This window comes from Notolabrus celidotus, chromosome 8 (genome assembly GCF_009762535.1).
Source record: "Notolabrus celidotus isolate fNotCel1 chromosome 8, fNotCel1.pri, whole genome shotgun sequence".
Classification (NCBI taxonomy): domain Eukaryota; kingdom Metazoa; phylum Chordata; class Actinopteri; order Labriformes; family Labridae; genus Notolabrus; species Notolabrus celidotus.
Window position 1 is genome coordinate 7,022,207 of NC_048279.1, and position 12,776 is coordinate 7,034,982.

At 42.8% G+C, this 12,776-nt stretch overlaps 1 protein-coding gene and 1 long non-coding RNA gene across 3 annotated transcripts; one reads left to right on the top strand and one right to left on the bottom strand.

The window, feature by feature from the left end:
- Positions 1-554: 554 nt before the first annotated feature.
- On the bottom strand, positions 555-9,239 carry slitrk4 (SLIT and NTRK-like family, member 4). 2 transcript variants are annotated; one of them, XM_034689248.1, is made up of 3 exons: positions 7,699-9,056; positions 4,333-6,874; positions 2,098-3,712 (listed from the first exon to the last, which is right to left on the bottom strand). In XM_034689248.1, the coding sequence occupies exons 2-3, from the start codon at positions 6,830-6,832 to the stop codon at positions 3,705-3,707; spliced, it is 2,508 nt and encodes an 835-aa protein (XP_034545139.1). In that variant the 5' UTR covers positions 6,833-6,874; positions 7,699-9,056; the 3' UTR covers positions 2,098-3,704. The 2 variants fall into 2 exon arrangements, with proteins under 2 accessions (XP_034545138.1, XP_034545139.1); XM_034689247.1 differs by having other exon boundaries at positions 555-6,874; positions 7,699-9,239.
- A 476-nt stretch (positions 9,240-9,715) lies between these two features.
- Positions 9,716-11,263, top strand: LOC117816867. Its single transcript, XR_004632039.1, has 2 exons — positions 9,716-9,875; positions 10,053-11,263. It is a non-coding gene; the product is annotated as an uncharacterized LOC117816867 (long non-coding RNA).
- The last annotated feature ends 1,513 nt before the right edge of the window (positions 11,264-12,776 follow it).

Here is a 12,776-nt window from a genome sequence, read left to right on the forward strand (position 1 = left end):
TAGTAATGTTTCTTATTCATTTTTCTTCAGTTTCTTTCTGCAAGCATATTACAACAAGAGTTCACATTTAATATTAATATTTTTTCAATAAATATTAATCATTGTTATTTGTAAGATGTAAAACAAAGAATTGAAATCTTGATGACAGTGTTTGAAAAAAAAAAGCACATTTAGGGGATTTTTGTAAATGAAACACCAGACAGACACAAATACTGTCCCTGAGGCGGCATGATGTAACATTACATCACTGAAATCTGACTTTTTGGCATTTTAACAGCATCACAAGAGGACCTATAACCAGATAACATCACGAAAGTGCATATGATGTAACAAAAGGAAAAGTTTGAGGAAATATTCTCTTTTTCTTTGTCGTTCTTTGATCAGTTTGTGAATACATTTCTGTTACTTCTATTTTCATCATCATCAAAAACCTCTTATGCAGACTCTGAAATGTCCCTTTCTGTTAAAATCACAGACACAGGAGCAAAGTTGAGACAAAAGTTCAATAAGAATGAATGAAAAATAGATATTTTAGCTGTTTTTATTTTCTTTTTGAACTAAAAGCCTTCAAATAACAGTAATCCTCCTGCAGCCCAGTTACACCACTTTACACTGTGCTGTGCTCTTAGCTCACAGCACCCCTAGTGGCCAATTATATAATTCATGCATGCTTCTCTTCTGAACCAGCAGGGCTTCCCAAACAGTTTCCCCTTCAGTTTCACACAACATGGATGTGAATTACAGCAGAAACCCCATCAGATAAGATGATTTTACAGTTTGGAGTCAGCACAGATTTGGATAAGTGTCTCTACAGCAGGTGAGATAAGAACCGCACGGAGGAGAGGGAGAAAACAACCATCAGGCTCCTTGTACATTTTTCATTATACCAGTGTCTAGTGAGTTACATTAAAGTGAAAATAAACTATTCCTATGATCTGTAGCTATGCCATTGTAGCCCCTCAAGGACCCCTGGAGCTTCCAGGAACAAACCCTGCATGGGAGCCAAGTCACTGCAGCAAAACGCTGGGCTGAAAAAGCCCCTTTTGCTGCCAATTTGAGTCCTTTATTTAAGTATCCAAATGATGTCTGTGCTGTATTAAAGTACGACAGGACTGGAAACGTGTGAGAGGAAAGAGACAGAGCAGCAAACAGAGAGGGAGAGTTTGGAAGGGGTGGACATATCAGATTCAAACCCCCCCACATCACATCCCTTTTTTTAGTTCATAACTGCCAAGGGTATTAATAATTAACGAGGACAATTCTCAGGCGTCTGGATGAGTCATACTTTCTGCTACTTGGTTTCCCAAAAGCCCCAATAGGTTGGATTAACACAGAGAAAGGGAAATCTGAATTTTTAACCCTAAAAATGGAACGGGTATGAATGTTTGATAGGGTCCTAAAAACAGTGAGGGGCAATGATACCTGCTGGAGATCAGAGCCAAAGATGATTCAGAAGCTTACAAAGAAAGAACAAAAGTGAGGTGTGTGTCCAGGAAAGACCCCAAAAAAGACAGGAAAAGAAAAGGCTTTAACATGTAAATGACACGACTTGATTATAAGAGATAATTTTCGAATGATACATCCTTGAAAGCTAACTGTGACTTTTTTCAGAACAACATAATGATATTTCAACCATCAAATGGCACATTTTAAGATTCATTTGTTCCATTTTGGGCTAAAATTTTGCAAGGATTAGCATTTTAGAGAAAAACAGAGTTAAAACTGTATTCCTGGAACACCAAAGATTCCTCATAAGTCTGTGACAAGTCCAAAAAAAGGGGGGCTCCATGGTCTTAAGTGAAACATGCAGCAGTTTGCACGGCCAGTTTCCTCAAACTAAGCAGCTAAGCAAACACATATAATGCTTGAAGGGCAGCCCGTGTTTGAATATGTACAAAACAAGTACAACATTCTGTCACTCGAGATGGAGACTGTCCAAAACCAGGCTGTCAGACAACCAAACTCATTCTGTGAGGGACTCAAAAGCAGGGTATGAAGGACTTGGCAGTTTCAGAGTAAGAACTGTGTCTTCTTCTTTTTAAAGCACCGTTCAGAAGCTGAGAGGACGTTAGCTAAAAGAAATGGGGGGACACAGTGCAAATAGGTGCTGATTTTAATACCTTAATTTCAACATGATTATACAAGAGAAAATTAACCAATATACAGGAGATTTATGACCGATAAAAAATTGTATTTATTATACTTTCCAAGATACATTCTATTCAGTTGTAATGTCAATAAACACTCATAGTTTGAACGTAACAATACTTTTAAAAAAAGGACCAGATAGAGTTAGGTTGATAAAATAATTTTGAAATAGTACCTGCCTTGACAATATAACCTCAAACTAAATAAATAAAATTATTTGAAGCCATCATGACTGAGCATTTTTTACTAATATTGCACATGATGTTTGATGATATGATTCTGCCCAAGTCTAACAATTTAGAGCTTCAATTAGCAAGCCTTTCTCGCCCCGCAAACATCTCCACTCCCCCGTCCCAGCAATTCTGGAACCATATCAAGTTTAATGCACATTTATTTTGGTTGCATAATGTTAATAAGAAACCTTTTACAAGATACTGTGGGAGATATAAGAATAAGGAAACTGCTTGAAACTTCACAAACTCTATCAGGCCTCAACTTTGTCGTGCGACACAATAAAAAGGAAACATCACAGATCACATTTCACAACCCTCGTCGAGCGGGTCGAGTTCTTCAGAAAACTGAGTGACACAGAAAACCCTTAGATCGACTCAGCAGCCACTCCTGGGTGCCTGAATAAGCTCTGATGCATCATTCTATCAAGTCCTTTCCACTCTTTGTGTATTATTCTTTTTAAATAATACCAATAACTCTTTAAATAATCCTGCATAGAAAAATAAATTAACTATGTTTGTTAAATTTTTTGTACTACGAATTGAGAGCTGACAAAGGGAGTTGAATCACAGATTGATTTCTATTAGCGGTTTGACATTTCTGGCTTGTAGTCTCTTGATGATGATGCTCCGTCGTACAGTATTCATGTGTATGTGTGTGTATGAGTAGGTGTTTGTCCTTCCTTGTAATTTACAAACCAGTCCCACAGATACAAATAATGTAAGACTTACAAAATATATTCCATGTTACGCTTACATAGCAAGCAGCTTTGTAAATTTTGATATCCTTGGGTTTTCATTTTTCAGAAACAATGTCCTCTGACAGAGTATGTGCCGTTAGATTTCACCCAAAACATACAGTTACTGTAAGTAGCAATTTTGAAGAGGAACACAACTCCATTCAGAAGACACTATATTTAACATGGCTCTTTACACAAAGAGAACAAGTCATGAAATCATTCCACAAAAAGAGTTTTGCAGTGCTTCCAATTACCGCTATGGAAAGCCAGAGCCTCCCGGCAAAGAGCAGGTGCACTGCTACTGGTGTGTAATCCAGACAAGATGGCATCAAGTCTGCATTGGAATCCTGAAAGCATCCCCAAGAACGAACAGATATCCTCGCATGTTTTAACAAAAATTAAAAAATACAAAAAAGCAAAGTAGCATCCATTGAGTCACCAGCTCTGTTAATCTCATCCCAGATGTAGAGATTCTGGACACTTTCCAAAGCAAAAGAACAACAACCACTGTGCCCTCCTTTTTTCTTTTTCCCTCTTTTTCTAAAAGAGGGCTGAAGATGGGCAGGTAAACGCTCAAGCACTGTCTTCAAGACCCTTGATTTGGTTGAAAAAAAAAAAGGAGGAGAAAAAAATAACAAGAAGAACAAACAAAAATAAGAAGATAAGTACCATTTTCAATAGCAGCGGAAACACTGTGACTGTCTGGTTGCTTTTAAAGGTGCCCTATGGGATGTATGTGGGATTCATACATGTAGTGGCATGGATAATCCAGAAAGGGTCTTTACTGTGAAATAGATCCACGCTGATTCTAGTTATAGCATTTGTTCTGTGGAGCCATTTTGTCCGTCTCTGCATTGGTCATTAAGGGTTTCCAGAAGGCACTTTTTTGCTGTGTGTGTGGGAGTGTGTGTGTATGTGTGTGTGTAGCTGCAGAGAGAAATGAAGACAGAAAGCAAGAGATCTTGCGGTGAGGAATGGCGTGTGTGCGTGTGTTGGTGTAAGAACAGAAAAACTAAACAATAAAACAAAGGTAGATGAGTGTGGCTGTCTGTTTGCCTGTCCGTGTGTCTGACTGCCTTGTATATGTGTTGTGTAATCAATGCACTAAATCGAACACTAGAAACCCTACATTTTACTCAGGGCAGTCTGCTCCTCAAGCACCTGCAGGTAATCAGGTGTTCCTTGGAGCTTTGCTTTGAGCTCATAATACTCACTTTTTCTCTGCTCCACCACGATCTTACTGTGGTTCCCACCTATCAGCGATGATTTCTTCATCTTTTTATCCAGTGTTTTCTCCGGGTAGCGGATCTCGTAACCGCCCATCCCTATACTGTTGAAATCTCTTTTGTCCAGGAAGTTCTGGATGAACATGCTGGGCTCTCGATGAGGAAGGAACTCCTCGAGTTCATCGATGGTGCTCAGACGCTTGTTGCGCTCTAGGGTGGAAAGCGAGTCTTTATCCTTGTCGGCGCTGTTCCGGAGGATAATCTTCTGCCTCTGTGAGTCTGCAAACTTGAACCCAGCGTCCATGTCTGAGGAGCGGCCGATCCCACAGGTGTGGCTCTTGCCAATGTGCTCGATGGTCTGGGGAATGAACGTCTCGCCTCCCAGGTCGTCTCCTGGAATGGCGCCTTTTTTGCCGGATTTGTGCCCATGTCTGCGGAGCTGCAAAGACATGGAGCCACACTCCTGACTGCCAAGCCCCTCCTGCCTGCCCACTGGTTTTTTATTCCTCCTCAGGACAAAGACTAGAAGGCAAAAGGCCACGAACACAGTGAGGATGAGCACTACGAGAATGCTGAGGATCATGATAGAAAGAGGCACAGGCCCTCCTGGTGGTGCTTTTCCAACTCCAGCAGGCGACACTGAGGTCAAAACAGGGGTGGCGCTAGTGAGAATAAAAGGTGGTCTCGCAACCAGTTTAGGACACAAGATCTCATTTTTCAAGTGGCGCAGCTCAATGTTGGAGAACTGCACTGGGGATGCACATTTCACCTCTTTGGCAGCCACTCCATCACTTAGCTTCTCTAGCCAGAGTTTGAGGGCGACAAGATCGCAGGAACACTCCCACGGGTTCCCCTCCAGGTCTATCTGGGTCAATGTTCGCAGCTGGTCCAGGACACCGCTCACTGGTAGGGTCATGAAGTGATTGTTTTTCAGATTCAGTCTCGCTAAAGAGACACCAGCAAACACATAGGCAGGGAGACTCCGCAGAACGTTATTGTTTAGATATAGAAGTTGAAGGTTTGGCATGGAGTCAAATGTGCCTGCTAGGATTTCTTTGATGGCATTGTATTCCAAATATAGGTACTGCAGATTTGTGAGGCCCAAAAACATCTCTGGGTGTAGCTGTTCGAGCTGGTTTCCATTCAGATACAGTCTCCTCAGGTTAGTGAGGTTAGAAAACACGCCTTTCTGGACTGTGACAATTTGATTACTACCAAGATGGAGCAGATCTAAACCTTCAAACCCTTGAAAATCAGCTGGAGTAATGTCACGGATGTAATTCCCACTCAGGTGAAGTTTCTTGGCATTTGGGGGTTTGGGAATAAGATCACCTAAATTCTTAACGTTCCTCTCCTGACAGCTGACACTGATGCCAAAGTCAGAGGGGTGGGCTTTACAGCTGCAGGGCTGTGGACACATCAATGGAGGGGTCCGTGTCTGAAAAGAAACAATCTGACTGTTTCTTCCAAAGGGGGGCAAACCAGCCACGATACCGTTACCATAAATCTTAGATGAGTCAGTGGTTTTTGGAGATTTAGTGGCTAAAGGAGCCACTGTGGTTGGAGACCCTTTGGAGGGTGACTGTCCGCTATCAGGCATTACAGGCGGCATCCGTACATCAAAGTCACTTCCTGTTCCCATGGGACAAAGCTCCTGTTTGTTGGTTTCTTTTAAGAGTCTCCCGTACAAGTCACTTGGTGTTTCACATATAGCCTCACCAATGAAAATATTATACGGCATGTTTTCAAGCCATGCCTTGAGAGGTGCTAAATCACAGGTACAATTCCAGGGGTTGTCATCCAGCTGCAACTCTACAATTCTCCCAATGTGCTCCAGAACTCCAAGATACGGCAGCTTCTGGATCCTGTTCCCTCTGATGTCCAGGTGTGTGAGAGAGGCAAAGCGAAATATGTTGTCAGGAAGAGCCTGTATGAGATTGTCATTCAGGATGAGCACTTTTAGTTTGTGCAGTTTATTAAATGCTCCCTTTTCAATATACTTAATCAAGTTGTAGTCAGCCTGGAGATATTCCAAGTTCTCTATCCCTTGGAAAGTGTCTGCTCGCAGCACCTTCAGCTCGTTATTGTTCAGGTGCAGCTGTTTCAGAGCACTCATCCCCATGAACGCTCCACCTTCAATGTTCTGCAGTTTGTTGTTTCCCAGCTGCAGTGACACAGCGTGGGTGAAGTTGAGGAACGAGTTTGGGTAGAGGATTATTAAGAAGTTGTTCTGAAAGTTCAGGTGGTAGAGCGACGAGGCCGGCGGGATGAGCTGCGTGGGCCGATAGACAGTGATCTTCTCGCAGTTGACGTACAGCACGTTTTCCACAGACATGCAGGAGCAGGCGCTGCAGGTCTCCGCCATCAAGTCCGAGGCGGACGGGTCTACCATCTGGGGTCCGTCCGACATGGAGGGGGAGGAGAGGGAGGAGGACAGGGAGCCCGAGATGGAAGAAGAAAAGGCTGCCAGCAGGAGTACGAGCAGCATCTCGCCGTTTAGAAATCCTCCCCCAGAAAACCATTTAGTAACCTTTGGAGAAAAAAAAAGTTGCATGCACCAACATTCACACACACAGGCACACATATGTGCAAACGAGCCCAGACACAAAAACACAAAGACACACACGCACACAGAAAACAAAACATCAAAAGATATGTTTGATATTGATTCTACTAAAAATGTAACGTCTTATTTTGTCTTTAAAATCACAAAAACCCCTCAAGAAAATAATTTCTGCCTTCAACTCTTAATACTCACATTTCTATATTACCATGCTTCAATTTCACCAATAAATGACCATCTTATTAGAGTCTTGGTGCACAGTTCTGCCATTAAAACAATGATTCATTCTCATCATTACTTAGATGCAGATACGTAATGCAGATCTTATGAAATGCAGAAAAAGCACTGTCTGTTCTAAACATTATTTAAACCTTGAACTGCTGCAAAGCTCTGCATCTGACACTGACATCTACAGCATTAAGCATCGTGATGGAAAAAGGTCTGAGACAGGGGAGCATCTATGTTGTTCCAGCATATTTAACATAATCAAACTCAAACGGCTCCGGCTCTCTTTTCCATTTGAAGCTCGAAGCTGCATCAAGGCTGAGCTGCACACTCAGGTTATTTAGGAGAGCAACTGTGAGAGCAAGGGGAAGATGAAGACTTGGGACTGTGCCCATTTCTGACATATTGAGAGGGTTTGAGCTGCACGCATTTTTTTACACACAACCTTCTTTTTATAAAACACACCAAACACATGAACAAAAAAAAAATCTGGAGCTAAAAAAAGAAAAGCTAAACGGGTAATTAAAAAATGAACACACACAGAAGCTAAATAAATTAAGACCTACCCAAAGCTGAGGGTGTGATGAATGCGGCTCCCTCCGGAGACGCGGGGCAGCATTGGTGAGACATGGATGGAGACGTGCGCAAACACTCTTCCCAGCTGAAGTCAAACACAAGCAGTTAGAGGGGCGCAACAAGGTTTCTCCAGTCCTATATCTCCATGCAGGCTACTGTATATCAACCTGAGCCAGGCAAACTGGAAGGGGGGAGCGGAGGAGATGGAGAGAAAGGAGAGGGGTGGGGGGGAGCTCCGATTTCACCCGATGCGTCTTTTACTGACGGGCTCCTCTTGCTTGGAAAAATCACCCCTCTGGTCGTTCGGTCCCCAAGGTGGTTGTACTACCTCCATGGGAGAGCATTCATTTGGTTGCAGGAGTGCAGGAGAGAAAGAGAGAGAGACTTGGAAAAGAGAGAGAGAGAGAGAGAAGGGGAGAGAGAGAGAGAGAGAGAGAGAGATCGAGAAAGGCAGGCAGAGCGAAAGAGAGAGAAAGGGAGAGGCAGACAGCTTTTAGAGATCTTGACTGCGCGTCCGGCGACTCCAAGGCGTGAAAACAGGCGCAAGGTGGTCAGTGATGCGGTGAAAGAAGTCCGTCATTTTTGGCGTTGTTGCGGGTGCACTCTGGAGAGGGACTGTCAGCAGAGGAGAGGATAAAAAAGAGGAGGGGGGGGAGAGGATGGCCAACACTGTGCGTCTGGCTTCAGCTCGGCTCAGCAACCCCCAACCATCCAATGAATAAATGCTGGTTTGTTTCGGGCGAAGTTGCGCACCGGGATAATGCTTCAGATGGCGGCAGCAGCCAAAAAGCTCCCATCAGGTTCCGTGTACAGTTTTTTCCATCGCGGAAATTCAGTCTCAAAACTGTTATTTCTAAAGCGGTCAGTGCATTTGCAGGAAGAGGCAGATGTCTATGTCAGTGTCCATCCAACGGAGTTATTCAAATACAGATTAAAAGGAAAGGCTGTGCTGATCTCGAAGCCTCTCCCCTGGAGGAATATTATTCAGAAAAGTACTCTGATGAGCGACAGAGACAAGTCAGGAAAACAGAAACCGGTGCGTAAAAATGAATAATGCAGTTATTCTGCCTTTAGTCCGCTGCGGTGCAAGTGAGGTGCCGCTGGAAACTCCGCGCTTTCTCCCGTTCCCATATCGGTCCACAAAAGATGCAATCAGAATAAACTTGGAGTGAGGAAATGTGGATTTCACTGAAGCCAAAAAATATCCAACTGGGGCAAAATGAAGAGAGTTTAACGAGTTGAAGGCAAGCTTGTTTTCCCTCCTGTAAAGACAGAGCAGTATCCGTGTCAGACGCATAAGTATGCTGGCTCCTTCTGCAGCCGCATTCACTGAGCTTCCCACACGACTAAAAGAGGCGAATGCAGAGATGTAGAGAGAGAGAGGGAGGGGGGAGGAGGGAGGGAGTTGAGGGAGAGAAAGAGAGAGAGAAAAAGAGAAAGGGGGGGTCCGTCACATAGACCAAAAAAGGAAAATAAAAAACACTCCAGACCTTGAAACAGATCCATTTTCCACTATATTTTTTAACATTCTGGTCTTTTAATGATCCTGTATTTTCATCATCATTCTAGGAGAGGGAGGCGCTCACCTGTTTTATTTTTTCCATCTTTGTAACCTCCAGGGGAATGGAGATGAAAAGCGGATGAAAAGGTGGGAGGGGAGTGTGTGTATGTGTGTGTTTGCCGGTGGTAAAAAAGCGCTTTACCTGCCAAATCGTCGCATTGGACTTGACTTGCGCGACACGACCTGAGCGCGTCCCCGAGGTCCGATTGGAGAGATGTAGGGAAGGGAACGACAGAGGGTGCGTGTGTGCTTAAAACCGGGCACGGGAGCGCGCCTGTGAGCGGCATTTTAAATAGAGAGAGAGAGAGAGAGAGAGAGAGAGAGAGAGAGAGAGAGAGAGAGAGAGAGAGAGAGAGAGAGAGGAGGAGGAGAGGAAAGGAGGAGGAGGAGAGGGGGTTATTATTCAAGAGTGCTGCAGTCAGACGGGCTGCAAGAGGGAAAAGGGGAGAAGGAGGTGGGAGATCAGTCAATCAGAGGCTTATGCGGTTCACATTTTCCTCTCTGTATGTGTGTTTTGCAGGAGACAAGAGAGAGGAGAGGAAAGGAGAGAGAGGAGATGGATGGAGTGCTATAGAGGAGAAGAAAGGAGGAGAAAAGCGCCTAAAGGTAAGGCTACACCCCTGCTGCCTATTTGATTTATTTCCAAATTGTAAATTAGTTTTGTAAAGTCACTGACAAGGACTATCTATCTATCTATCTATCTATCTATCTATCTATCTGTCTATCTGTCTGTCTGTCTGTCTGGCTGTCTGTCTGTCTGTCTGTCTGTCTGTCTTATGGGAGATGACCCTGGGCTGAGTGAAGTAGCAGCGTGGCGCTTATCCATAAAACTGACACCCCTGGGAGAAAAGGGAGTCGGACCTGAAACCTGACAGTGTCAGCGGCCTCACCGGAAGCCTCACCTCTGGTTTACTCTTGCAACAGGTGCCTGAGCCAAGTGACGCACACGTAACACAGGCTGGAGAAAGGGAAGATGGGAAGTATGGATTTCACAGCATGGGTGTGTTTGCGGCAGCGGGGCCGGGTGACATCTTTCATCAAACTGAAAGTCTCTCTCCGCTGATAAGATGGAAAACTGTGTGCAGGTGGGATTAAACTCCACGTCATTTTTGAATTCAGAATAAAATGTGTCACAGATCATTCTTGGTTAATATTTGGAGCATTTCTTTCTTTATTTTCCCTCATACTGAAAACCTAATTCCTTTCTCCTCACTTCTTCGTCCTGCCAAGGATTATTTCATTTTTGATGTATAACCATTTTCTGCACTGGACATATCCTCTTTTCTTTTCCACACACTGTAATATTTTTCTAATATTGAACTTATGTTAATGCTAAACCACAGGGGGAATGACTCAACAGAGAATGTGCCATTGCTTTAAAACTTAATTTTTGAGCATCATACTTCCTCAATTGTGGTATTATTGTGCACTAAAGTATGTTTTATCACTGTGTTACAGGCATTAATATGTATAACTGCATCACTATGTGCCTGCTGGGATGCATTTATTGTTCCAAACAATAGTGAAAAAATATGTTTATTTCTTAAACTAGTCCCAGGTAAAGAACCATTCTCTGGTTTTCTCTTAAAAGAGAAAGAAATCAAGTTAACAGTGATTGGACATGCTTTTATTGGAACGCTTTATCTAAGAACACAAATAACTGTTCTATATACAGTGCAAGAAAAAGTGTATAATCTGCATCCTGTTGTTTTGAAAAGTTGCTCAAAATGCTGCTTCTGTCACGCAGCTTTTCTCCATGTCAGAGAAAAAACATGCTATAAATGATTGCACTGTATTTTAGTACGTCAAACTCATAATTACATATAACTGCACACATGCACGTATATAACACTTCACTTCTTGTGACTCTTGGATTGAAAGTGCTAACTGTGCTGTATAATATACATGAGAGATTACAATGTAGTGCTTGTAACTGCTTCACTTCACATTTGACTGACATGACAAAAAATAAACACATTCAGTCGTATTGTCTGAAGAGTGAATTGTTACCACGTCTCTGATGCTTTTACACTCGTCTATCTTTGACACAATCCCCTCCCCCCCTCGCTCCACAAAACCAGCGGTTAATTCAGAACCCTTCAAACTGTAACTTATCATGTTTTGATCGAACATTCACAGTCTCAATTATTCCTTATCCAGCTTGAATTCAGCCGCCTTCTCGTGCTATGTATCCCTGATATTTATGAGAAGTGCCCACTCACTCCATTGATTGATTCACAGTAATGTATGCAAGCCGGGGTGTGGTTGACTCATGACAAGCTGCTTTACAAGTGACCCCGCCACCTGCAACAAAAAGAGCATATCAAGCTTTTCTCCTCAGTGTGTGTAGATTTAAACATGGGCCTGTGTGTGTGTGTGTGTGTGTGTGTGTGTGTGTGTGTGTGTGCTGATATTTGACAGTGTTGGACATGTTCCTGCACTGGCTGTGAGTGGCCTAAGGGAAGCAGGCCTACTAGAGAACGAGCCAGACAGTTGGCAAGGCCTCTGCTTCCGTCTCAGCTGTCGTTGGTAGTCTGGCCATGTGGCTGAGACTCTGCTTCCTGTGTCCAAACACTGGAAAAAGCTTGCATCTTGAGCGCTCTAATCCTATTTGTTGGATTAAAATAAAGCATTTTAATATGTGGTTAAAGGGATTCAGTGTCACACCCCTCATTTGCTTTCTGTTTTGTCTCCTTTGTCCCACTGTGAATGAGCTGGGAGTGTGGTTTGTGCTTAGGATGTACTGTTTGATGTGTCCCCCCCATCTGGACAGAAAAGTAACTGCACTGCACTCAGAAGACAAACCCCTAGTGCTGCTCAGGAGAGGCCTGCTCATTCAGTGTCCTGGTTTTGCTATCCTTTCATGGATTTTGTTTTAGCAAGGTGGCAGCTTGCCCTCCACACTGATCAGTGGCTTTAGCCTGTTTGCATCACAGACACTTGTTGACCTGCAGCAGCACTGATGCAAAACGAAGTTAGATGCAGAGCTTTATAAGTAAGAAAACCACCACCGTTTCTTATTTAATGCACAAATAAAATAATATATATCTTATTATCAACCTGTTTTTGTCGTCTTACTTCTCTTTAATCACAATTAAATTGGACAAGGAGAGTGGGATTATGATGATTAAAGGCTGATAACAATAATCTGATTAAAGTCTAGCTCCAAAGAAAGAACAATTCTGATTATCTCTCTATTTGTTTTACCTAGATGCATTTTACAAGAGACCTCTTAAAATTAAAGAATATAATTGTACTTTTTGTACTTAAATTTCATCATTAGGGGTGACTTAACACCAAGATGTTTCAAATTATAGCTCTCAAAAAAGCATTGAATTCCTCAGCTGCTGATAAATTCCAAAAGAGTGAAAAAGGTGTATTAATGGTAGAAAAGCAGAAGATAGTCAAATAATAGTTTAAAGTTTGTGATATCAATTGAATTATTGAACATTATGTTGTATTCAGTTACAGAAAACTGTTCTATTCCAAAGGCAGAGAAAGAACATC